General features: G+C 49.1%; 1 protein-coding gene across 1 annotated transcript in view; it reads left to right on the forward strand.

Moving 5' to 3' along the window:
* The window catches only part of LOC140430128 (solute carrier family 28 member 3-like), a 516,849-nt gene that overhangs the window by 69,226 nt on the left and 435,338 nt on the right, over positions 1–12,285 (forward strand). The window contains exon 5 of the mRNA XM_072517641.1: positions 11,798–11,987. Coding sequence (XP_072373742.1) covers positions 11,798–11,987 — 190 coding nt within the window. The remainder of the gene's footprint in view (positions 1–11,797; positions 11,988–12,285) is intronic.

A 12,285-nucleotide genomic window follows, 5' to 3' on the forward strand; every position in this document is an offset into this window, starting at 1 on the left:
TGGCACGAGGATGGGAAAAATTACATTTGGCCTGGTTAGTTGAGCAAATGAAGGAGGACTTTCGGAGGTGGGACATGCTCCCATTGTCACTGGTTGGGAAGGTACTGTAAAGATGACGGTTCTCCCGAGATTTTTGTTTGTTTCCCTACTTTTATACCAAAGGCCATTTTTAAACAGGTGAACAGGGTGATCTCTGGGTTTGTGTGGGCGGGTAAAACCCCGCGAGTAAAGAAAGTGCTGCTGGAGCTGAGAGAAGGGAGGGTTGGCACTGCCGAGCTTTCGGAACTACTACTGGGCGACAAATATAGGCATGATTAGGAAGTGGGTCGTGGGGGAGGGGTCAGTGTGGGAGCGGGTGGAGGTGGCCTCATGTAAGGGCACAAGTTTAGGAGCACTGGTATCGGCTCCTCTGCCATTCTCACCGGCCCGGTACTCCACAAGCCCAGTGGTAGTGGCGGTCCTGAGAGTTTCGGGGCAGTGGCGGAAGCATATGGAAGTGGAAGGAGCGTCGGTGTGGACTAAAATTTGTGGTAATCACCGGTTTGTACCGGGAACGATGGATGGGTGGGTTTTGGAGGTGGCAGAGAGCAGGGATTGAGAGGCTGGGGGATCTGTTTATTGATGGGAGCTTTCCCTGTTTGGAGTATCTGTAAGAGGAGTTTGAATTGCCGGGAGGGAATAGGTTTCGTTATCTGCAGGTGAGGGATTTTGTGCGACGACAGGCTTCGACCTTTCCGCTTCTACCGCCGCAATGGGATACAGGACAAGGTAGTCTCGAGAACGGTCAGAAATCTATAAAGGACTTGTGGAGTGGGAGGAAACCCAGATGGGTGAGCTAAAGCATGAATGGGAAGATGAGTTGGGAAAGGAGTTAGAGGCGGGGCTGTGGGAGGATGCTCTGAGCAGAGTCAAAACAATCTCATCATGTGCCAAGCTCAGCCTGACACAATTCAAGGTAGTTCACCGGACACACATGGCGTTGGCCCAGATGAGCAGATTTTTTGGGGTGGAGGACAGGTGTGTGAGGTATGCAGAGGGCCCGCAAATCATGTCCACATGTTTTGGGCATGTTCGAAGCTCCGGGGATTCTGGCAGGGATTTGCGGATGTCATGTCTACGGTACTAAAAACAAGGGTGGCGCACCGAGTCCAGAGATGGCGATTTTTTGAGTGTCGGAAGACCCGGGAATCCAGGGGGCGAGAGAGGCCGACGTTTTGGCCTTTACCTCCTTGGTAGCCCGGAAACGGATCTTACTAGCGTGGAGGGACTTGAAGCCTCCAATATCAGGGTTATGGGTTAGTGGCATGGCTGGGTTTCTCAGGCTTGAGAAAATCAAGTTCGTCCTGAGAGGATCAATGTTCGTGTTCGTTTGGAGGCGTTAGCCGTTTATCGACTTCGGGGAAAACTAAACTGTTGGCAGATTCAATAAAGGGGGGGGGGGTGTGGTTAGGGAAGTAAGGGGGACAGGGGAATTTAGGTTATTTGTGTCGAGCTTGGGCGGGAACAGTGGGAGATGGAGGGGTGTGTTACGCACTGAATTATGTTTACATCTGTATTTGTATCTTTTGTTATAAAACCTTAAATGCCTTAATAAAATGTTTGTTAAAAAAAAATTAACAAACGTATTACTTGTTTAGTTGTGTAGAGATTTTTGGAGAGAGACCCTTTCAGGAGCAGCACGCTTGTGCTCAACCTAGCAGCATTTGACAAAACTGCTCGAATTCAAATCCTTCGGTTTTGTCAGACTCAAACCCTATGGCAAACTGCAAACTACAGACAATCCTGGCTCCTCCCATTAATTACATCATCTGTATCCCACTAAGATTTCTCATGGCCTGCTTAGCTAGGACTAAATACAACCCCTTCATAAAGTATTTACTCTCCACGAATCTCCAGCAATCATAATATCCCATTAGCCCTTTATAACCAAATATGTGGTTGGAATGAATCATTACCTCATCTTTTAAGATTTCTTAATTACAGCTTTAGCAGCGCACAGTCTGGATACTTTAACCTAGGTTCTTTAATTATATTACTGCAAGGCTTCCGGTTGCGGCGATGACCAGCTAAGCCGCACGTTTCAGCACCTCCCGTTTCGACGGACTTTTGGGCTCTTATCGGGAGCCCCAACGGAAATTTTTTACGGCCAAACCCAGTGTGAGGCGACAAAGGAAGGAGTCCCCCCGGGTGTGGATGGAAAGAAGCGATAGTAGTGGCCAGATTGCGGAGGATCCTCTGGAGCAGCGGCAGAGAAGAGAAGGGAGAAGCAAGATGGCGGCTGAGGGAGCCCAGATGGTATGGGGCCCGGAACAGCAGGAGTTCCTCCGACGATGTGTGGAGGAGCTCAAGAAGGAGGTGCTGGCGCAGATGTTGCTGGCGATTGAGGGATTGAAGGAGACGCAAAAGACTCAGGCAATGGAGCTCCGTGGAGTGAAGGCAAAGGCAGCCGAGAACGAAGATTAGATACAGGGCTTGGTGGTGAAGACGGAGACGCACGAGGCACTACATAAGAGGTGCATAGAAAGGCTGGAAGCCCTGGAAAATAGCTCGAGGAGGAAGAATCTAAGGATTTTGGGTCTTCCCGGAGGGACAGAGGGAGCTGATGTTGGGGCGTATGTGAGTACGATGCTCCATACTTTAATGGGAGCTGAGGCCCCGACGGGCCCCCTGGAAGTGGAGGGAGCATACCGGGTCCTCGTGAGAAGACCAAAGGCAGGGGAAATACCGCGAGCAATAGTGGTGAGGTTCCACCGCTACAAGGACAGGGAGATGGTCCTGAGATTGGCTAAGAAGACACGGAGTAGCAGGTGGGAGAACGCGGTGATCCGCGTGTACCAAGATTGGAGTGCGGAGGTGGCGAGAAGGAGGGCGAATTTCAATCGGGCCAAGATGGTGCTCCACAGGAAGAAAGTAAAATTTGGAATGCTGCAGCTGGCAAGACTGTGGTTACACACCAGGGCAAACACCACTACTTCGAGCCGGCAGAGGAGGCGTGGACATTTATTCAAGAAGAGAAGTTGGACTAGATTTGAGGAATTGAGGAATTGATGTTTGGATAGAAGTAGCGAGGTGGTGGCAAAGAAATGCAAAGGGGGGAGAGGAGGAGGGTTTATCTGTAAAAATGTTAGACGGGAGATGTGGTTATGCTTCAGGAGACGCACCTGAAATTGGCGGATCAGGTCAGATTAAGGAAAGGATGGGTGGGACAGTTATTCCACTCGGGCTTAGATACGAAAAATAGAGGGGTGGCAATACTGGTGGGGAAACGGGTATCGTTTGAGGCCAAGACCATAGTGGTGGACAGTGGGGGTAGGTACGTGATGGTGAGTGGCAGATTGCAAGGTGAGGCGGTGAACGTATATGCCCGAACTGGGATGACGCGGGTTTTATGAAGCGTATGTTGAGGCGCATCCTGGACCTAGAGATGGGAAATTTGGTAATGGGGGGGTGGGGGGCGGGGGTGGGGGGGTGGGGTGGGGGGACTTCACCACAGTGCTGGACCCAGGGCTGGACCGGTCCAGATCTAGGACCGGGAGGAGGCCGGCAGCGGCCAAGGTGCTTAAGGGGTTTATGGAGCAGATGGGAGGAGTAGATCCCTGGAGATTTGCTAGACTGAGGAGTAAAGAGTTTTCCTTCTTCTCCCACGTCCATAAAGTATACTCCCGGATATACTTTTTTGTCCTAGGAAGGGCGCTGATCCCGAAAGTGGTAGGAACGGAATATTCGGCTATAGCCGTTTCAGATCACGCCCCACATTGGGTGGATCTGGATCTAGGAGAGGAGAAGGAGCAGCGCCCACTTTGGAGATTAGACATGGGACTGTTGGCGGACGAGGGGGTATGTGGAAGGGTGAGGGGGATGTATTGAAAGATACCTAGAGGTCAATGATGATGGAGCGGTCCAGGTGGGAGTAGTATGGGAGGCGCTGAAGGCGGTGGTTAGGGGGGAGCTGATTTCCATAAGAGCCCACGGGGAAGCGAGGGTAAAGAAAGGGAGAGACTGATTGTGGAGATTCTGAGGGTGGATAGGCAATATGCGGAGGCCCTGGATGAAGGGCTATACAGGGAAAGACAGCGACTACAGACGGAGTTTGACCTGCTGACCACGGGTAAGGCGGAGACGCAGTGGAGGAAGGCACAGGGAATACAATACGAATATGGGGAAAAGGCGAGCCGATTTCTGGCCCAACAACTTAGGAAGAGGGGGGCGGCGAGAGAGATCGGAGGAGTTAGGGACGGGGAGGGAAGGATGGAGCAGAGAGCGGGGAGGGTGAACGGGGTGTTAAAGTCATTTTATGAGAGGCTGTATAAGTCCCAACCCCCGGAGGGGAAAGAGGGAATGATGCACTTCTTGGACCAGCTGGAGTTCCCGAGGGTTGAGGAGCAGGAGGTGGCAGGTTTGGGAACGCAGATTGAGGTGGAGGAGGTGATTAAAGGAATTGGGAACATGCAGGCAGGAAAGGCCCCGGGACCAGATGGGTTCCCGGTGGAATTTTACAGGAAATATGTGGACCTACTGGCCCCACTCCTGATGAGAACCTTCAATGAGGCTAAGGAAAGGGGGACACTACCCCCGACAATGTCGGAGGCGACGATATCGTTGATCCTGAAACGAGACAAAGACCTGCTGCAGTGCGGGTCATACAGGCCCATCTCCCTCCTAAATGTAGATGCCAAGTTACTGGCCAAAGTGATGGTGACAAGGATAGAGGACTGTGTCCCAGGGGTGGTACATGATGACCAGACAGGGTTTGTTAAAGGGAGGCAATTGAATGCCAATATACGAAGGTTGCTGGGGGTGATGATGATGCCCCCACCGGAGGGGGAGGCGGAGATAGTGGTGGCGATGGATGCAGAGAAGGCATTTGATAGTGGAGTGAGACTACCTGTGGGAGGTACTGAAGAGATTTGGATTTGGAGAGGGGTTCATCAGATGGGTTCAGCTCCTGTACGGGGCCCCGGTGGCAAGCGTGGTTACAAACAGGCAACGATCGACTATTTCCGATTACATAGGGGCACAATACAGGGGTGCCCCCTGTCCCCGTTACTGTTCACGTTGGCAATCGAGCCATTGGCCATAGCGCTGAGGGGCTCTAAGAAGTGGAGGGGGGTGCTCAGAGGAGGAGAGGAACATCGGGTGTCATTATATGCGGATGACTTGCTGCTATATGTGGCGGACCCAGTGGAGGGGATGCCAGAGATAATGCAGACACTCAGGGAGTTTGGAGAGTTCTCGGGATATAAATTGAATATGGGAAAGAGTGAACTTTTTGTGATGCACCCCGGGGAGCAGGGCAGGGGGATATGATCTGCCGCTGAGGAGAGTAGCAAGGGATTTTCGATATCTAGGGATCCAGGTGACCAGGAACTGGGGAACCTTGCATGAACTTAACTTGACGCGACTGGTAGAGCAGATGAAGGAGGACTTTAAGAGGTGGGACATGGGGCCCCTGTCATTGGCGGGCAGAGTGCAGGCGGTTAAAATGGTGCTCCTCCCGAAGTTTCTTTTCGTGTTTCAGTGCCTCCCCATACTGATTACAAAGGCCTTTTTCAAGAAAGTGGACAGGAGTATTATGAGCTTTGTGTGGGCTGGAAAGACCCCGAGGGTAAAGAGGGGGTTCCTGCATCGCAGTAGGGACAGAGGGGGACTGGCACTGCCGAGTCTGAGCGACTATTATTGGGCCGCCAACGTGTCTATGATATGTAAGTGGATGAGGGAAGAAGAAGGGGCGGCGTGGAAAAGGCTGGAGATGGCGTCCTGTAAGGGAACAAGTTTAAAAGCACTGGCGACGGCGCCGTTACCGTTCCCCCCCGAAAAAATACACCACAAACCCAGTAGTGGTGGCGACTTTGACGATGTGGTGGGAAAATGGGTGAGGTTCCAGATGGAGAAGGTGGGGACCAGAGGGTAGGTACGTGATAGTGAGGGGGGCATTGGACGGGAGGCTGGTGGTGCTGGTTAGCTGGTATGCCCCAAATTTGAACGATGCTTGGTTTGCAAGAAAAATGTTAGCTGCAGTCCCCTTGATATTGGGAGGAGGGGGACAACTGGAGTATGGTGCTAGACCCAAAGATCGATAGGTCCCGGCCACGCTCGCTGGCTCCTTCGCGGCAGGGTGAAGATGTTGTCCGGGTTTATGAAGGGTGGGAGGGCTGGACCTGCGGAGGTTTAGACATCTGCGTGATATGGAGTACCCATTTTTTCCACTGGTGTGTAAGGTGTACTCAAAGATGGACTTTTTCTTGGTGGGGAAGGTGCTGCTAGCTGGGGTAAAGCAGGCAGAATATTTGGCGATCATATCGGACCATGCTTCTCACTGGGTGGATGTGGTTTTGGAGAAGGGTCCAGTCCAGAGGCCGGCATGGTGGCGAGATGTGGGTTTGATGTCAGACGTGAACTTTTGTACTAAAATGGGGAACGTGATTGAGCAATATGTGGGGTTTAACCGGAATGGGGTGGTCTCGCTGTCGGTGGTCTTGGAGGCGTTGAAGGTGGTAGTGAGGGGCGAGGTAATTTAATTCAAGGTGAAGGTGGATAGGGAGGTGCAGGAGGAGCGGCAGTGATTGATAAGAGGAGATTTTGGAAGTAGATGGGAGATATTCGGAGGCCCCGGAGCCTGGACCTTTGATGAAGAGGAAGGAGTTGCAGACAAAGTTTGAGCTTCTATCCACGGGGAGAGCGGTCCGGCAGCTGAGGCGAGCAAGGGAGGTTGTCTATGAGAATGGTGAGAAGATCAGTCGACTGCTGGTGGGCCAGCTCCATTGGCAATGGTAGAAAGGGATTTTGTATGGATTAGGGATGGCACGGGTGGGTTGGTAGTGGTGCCGGAGCAGATGAATAAGGAAGCCAGAGCAGATGAATAAGGCGGTTGAAGACTTTTATAGGGACTTGTACAAGTCAGTGCCATCAGAGGATGAGTCCGAGATGAGGGAATTTCTGGAGCGGCTGGAATGTCCGGAGGTGGTGGGGGAGGAGAGGGTGGGATTGGAGGAACCAGTGGGGATGGAAGAAGTATCGGCAGCAATAGAGAAGATGCAGTCGGGTAAGGCGCCGAGACCGTATGGGTTCCTGGTGGAATTTTAGAAAAAAGTTCAAGGATAAGTTGACATTGCTGATGGTAGAAATGTTTGAGGATGCAATGGTTAGGGGATTATTGCCAGTGACGATGGGGCAGGCATCCATCTCACTATTACTTAAAATCTCACTATTACTTAAAAAGGCGAAGTATCTGGTGGAGTGTGGTCATATAGGCCCTTTTCTCTACTGAACATGGATGCTAAGATATTGGAGAAGATGCTGATGTTGGAGGAGTGCTTTGCAAAAAGGTGGGGGAGGATCAGATGAGTTCGTTCAGGACAGGCAGTTGTCATTGAATGTGTGGTGGCTGCTGAATATGATGCTTTCTCTGGCAGAAGGAAAGGAACTGGAGGTGGCAGTGGCTTTGGATGTGGAGAATGCTTTGACAGTGTGGAATGGAGTTAATCTATTTGTGGTGCTGAAGAAATTTAGGCTTGGGCTGAAATTTGTGACATGGGTAAAATTGTTATACAAGGATTCAACAGTGTGCGCGGACGGACGATATGAATTTGGGGTATCCCGAGTTCCAGAGAACTAAGCAGGGATGCCCTGTGTCCCCCCCTTCTGTTCACATTGGTGATTGAGCCCATGGCCATTTCGCAGAAGGGTTCAGATTTATGGAAGGGGATAGTGAAGGAGGTGGAGCATAGGGTGTTTCTATCTGCGGAGGATCTGCTGTTCTACATCTCAGACCAGGCTCGTCGGTGAGGGATATAAGGAAATTTGGGGCGCTTTCGAGGTGCAAATTAAATTTAGGGAAAAGCAAATATTTGTGTTCAGAGGGTTGCCATTCCGGGTAGTGGAAGCTCATTTTTAAGTATTTAGGGTGCATGTGGTGCGAGACTATGCGCAACTTCTTAAGCTCAATTTTACAAGCCTGGTGTGGAGGGTAAAGGAGGACTTGTTGCCATGAGATAGTCTTCCCATGTTGCTGGCAGGCGGGGTACAGGCAGTAAAGATGAACATTCTGCCATGGTTCTTGGTTCTTTTTACCAAAGTCATTCTTTAGGGTGGATAGACAGGCTGGTCTCATCATTTGTGTGGGCAGGGAAGGTAGCGAGGATAAGGAAAGCGGTGCTCCAAAGGGGGTGGCAGGCGGGGGATTTGGCCCTTATGAATTTGTTACACTGTTATTGGACGGCAAATGCGGAAAAGGTGCGGGGCTGGTTTAGGGAGACTAAGGTTTTATGGGTGCGGATGGTGCCGGGTTCCTGTAAAGGTTGGGGTTGTACGTGCTGGCAATGGCACCGGTACCATTTGCCCCAGGGAAATACTCCTAGTCCTGTGTTGGTAGCCACGCCAAAGATTTGGAGGCAACTCAGACAGCACTTTAAGTTGAGGACAGGCTCGAGGGTGATGCTGGTAAGAGGGAACTATGGGTTTGAGGCAGGGAGGATGGATGTGAGGTTCCAGGATGGGAGGAGAGAGAAGTGAAGGATCTGTTTTTGGAGGGGTGGTTTGCAAGCTTGGAGGATTTAGGAGTGAGGTTTGGACTCCAGTGTGAGGATGATTTTGGGTATATGCATAGACAGGTGCCGAACTTCGCAAGAAAGGTCTCCCCGAATGTTCCGGTGGCACCGTCCTCTTCATTGCTGGAAGAGTTGCTGTTCGTGGTGGCGGGGGGGGGGGGGGGGTGGTGGGGGGGGGGGGGGGGTTGTTTGTGATTTATGGTAGGATCATGGAGGAGGATAAGGTGTCCAGGGAAGGGATTTAGGCCAAGTGGGAGGAGGAATTGTGGATGGTGTTGGAAGAGGGATTATGGTGAGAGGTGCTGCAAAGGGTCAAAGCCTCAACTTTGTGCGTGTGACTGGGGTTGATTAAATTAAAAGTGGTGCTTAGGGCACACTTAACGAAGGTGAGGATGAGCCAGTTGTTTGAGGGGGTGGAGGATAGCTGCTAGCGGTGCAGGAGGAGCCCAGCTATTCATCTTCATATGTTCTGGTCCTGCCCGAAGTTGGAGAAATTTTGGGGATCGTTTTTCAGCACCATGTCCATGTGGATTTGGAACCGGTCCCTTGGAGCCATATTCGGGGTTTCAGATCTGTTGGAGTTGCAGACGAGTGCGGGGGCAGATGTCTTAGCCTTCACCTAGTTGATCGCTCGCTGGTGGGTCCACTTAGGGGCTATCCGGCTACATCAACTGCTCGGTCCAAGATCGCAAGAAACTGCGGAGTGTGGTGAACTCAGCCTAACGCATCACAAGCTTGCCACCCCCACATTGATTCTGTATACACCTCCCGCTGTCTCAGCAAGGCAGATAGCATTATCAGAGACCCCTCCCACCCAGGCATTGCCTTCTTCCAGACCCTTCCTTCAGGCAGAAGGTAAAGAAGTCTGAAGACTTCTTACATCCAGACATAGGAACAGCTACTTCCCCACCTACAAGACTCCTCAATGACTCCCCCTCGGACTGATCTGTTCCCTGTAAGAACACTATTCACGATGCCCTATGTTGCTCTTGCTCATGCATTTGCTTTGTTTGGCCCCTTGTTCCACACTGTAACCAATCACTGTTTGTCGATGTACCATTTGTCGATGTTCTCTGTTGATTATTCTTTTGTCTACTATGTACGTACTGTGTACATGCCCTCAGCCGCATAAAAATACTTTTCACTGTATTTCGGCACATGTGACAATAAATCAAATCAAATCATTAAGGGAAAAATCTCTACATGATGAAATCATATCCAACACAAAGGGAGCTGGCTGTGGTTGCTGGAAGCCAATCATTTCAGCCCCAGAGCATCATTGCAGGAGTTCCTCAGGGTGGTGTCCAAGGCTCAGCTGTGTTCACCTGCTCCATCAATGATCTTCCACTCCATCATAATGTCTGAAATGAGGATATTTGCTGATGTACAGTATTTAGTTGCATTTTCAACTCCTCATGTTGCAAGACCTGAGCAGCCTTCAGGCTTATGCTGGTAAGTACCAGGTGAAATTTCTGTCAAATAATATGTTCCTTTGACATACAACAGTACTACTATTGCTGACTTTCCCACTGTCAATACACTGGGTTTTCTATTGATCAAAAAGTTAATTGAAGCAGATACATGAATACTGTGACTACAAGAATCGGTGAAATTCTGTGGCGGGTCACTTGTCTCCTAACCTTTTGATCTTCAAGGTTAGCAGTGTGATGGAATGCTCATTCACTTTACTGGATGAGCATAGCTTCAACAACACTCAACACCATCCAGGACACAGGACACTTGATTAGCGCCCTATCCTACATCTTAAACGTTCACTCCTTTAACAAAGGGCACACTGAACTGAGACACCTGCAGATGGAATGCGTAACAGCCGTGTGCAGTGTGATCAAGTGCAATACTTTGAGGGATAGGAATCCTTTTATATTGATGTAACTTTTTAGATTGACATGTAGGGCACTAATTTCCACAGGGACCTCGTCAGTGACTGCTAGGACTCTTAGTCAGCTGGTAACACCAGAAATTAAATATTCTTTCCTCTGAGTTATCAAATTACATAGTCTGTGTATGCCCGACAAAAAGAGTACTTGTTACTAGATGGTTGTGTGTAAGAACAACCAACTCTTACAAAAGTTTCTTGTTCCCTGTATTGAGCTAGCCGCCTAAAGGTTTAGAGCTTTGGTGATTTCATCTTCTCTGCCACCGCTATTGGCTGAAACCATTGATATAGTGAGCAAATTTGAAAATAAGTCTCCTTGGACCCTTTTACTGAATATTGAGACCTTATTAAAACTCCTAACAAATAGTCTGGAAGGAGTGCCTGGGGCAAAGGATTCTGATGGTCGAGTAGTTGGGAGAGTCTGACTCTCTTGACATGCTGTCTGATATGCCTTGCCTCTCTGGCTGTCTCTTCTTCCTCCAGCATGTGCATTGCATGTGATGGGATTCCCATAGGGAACTTCATATTTAAACCTTTGTCTAATTTTCAGAAATTCCTTTGAGAGGCCATCAAGTGGATGGCAAAGTCTGAGCTCGGGCTTCTACCGTTTAACTATATTGCTCCACAAAACACAAGATTGTAGGTAAACTGACAACTTTCTTTTATGAAGCTACTTCTTCCTTGATCAGCTGGCCCTAAGAATCAAGAGCACATAGTTACATAATAAAAAGAAAATACTGTAGATGCTGGAATACTGAGATGAAAACAAATTGTTGGAAAGTTAGCAGTTCTGAAGAAGAGTCATATTGGACTCAAAACACTAACTCTCTCCACAGAGGCATAATTACATCATTAATCAAGCTACATAAGTTGTGGCTGAGCATGTGGTGTTATCCACTATCTTAGCAGAGTTTTCCATGGACTAGAAATTGAGCAAAATCCCTGTGAATTCTGGGCTAACCCCAAATCCTTTCCCTTGATTTGTTGCTATACAGCCAATGAAGTGTAGTCACAGTTGTAATGTAGGGAAGTGCAGGAGCCAATTTTCACAGACAGCAGTGAGATAAATGATCAGATAATCTGTTTTTGGGAAGTTAGTTGAGGAATAGATGTTAGTCAGGACACTGGGAAAATCCCTTTTCAATACTTCACTTTGAAAAGTACAAAGGGATCTTTCTCGCACTCCATCTGAGATGGCAGACAGTTAAATATCTCATCTAATGTCAGCAGATTCAACAGTACAGTACTTCCTCACAACTGAAATGGAAGAATATGTGCTCATGTGTCTAGAGTGGGACGTGAATCTATCATAGAGGTGTACATATAAATTGAAAGCATTTCATTTTTTTTGCAGGCTACCTTTGCATGGTGATCGCAGCATGTATTTTGAACTTTACAAGAGCCCTCGGCCTCCTTGTGCTAACACTGTTGGGCATTTTCTTTTACTTTTGGGATATGCTTATTGAAAAGCATGAAGACAAAATTGCTGCGATATTTGCTTCACGGCATGGATTCTTCAATCGGCAATCAAGTCTGTTCAAAATGTGAGTAAAGCATGCATTTTTATAAATCCTAGAATTGGTCTGGCGATCTATATCAACTCAACTTTAATTATTTGTATACAATTTGATGTATTTTGTTGTTCCCATCAATCAAATTGTTAGTACTTTAATTTGTTATTTTACTTCCAGCGCTATATACGTTTCCCAGGGCATTTGGAGCCTGTGAAGGGGGAGTTTGGGCATGACTTCTCAGTAACGGGCAGTTGAGATTTCCAGCTGCACAAGTGAGGCTGACACTGTAGATGAGCCTCACAGCTCTGTGCCAAAGAGTGCCCTTTTT

Source organism: Scyliorhinus torazame, chromosome 9 (assembly GCF_047496885.1).
Source record: "Scyliorhinus torazame isolate Kashiwa2021f chromosome 9, sScyTor2.1, whole genome shotgun sequence".
NCBI classification, from domain to species: Eukaryota; Metazoa; Chordata; class Chondrichthyes; order Carcharhiniformes; family Scyliorhinidae; genus Scyliorhinus; species Scyliorhinus torazame.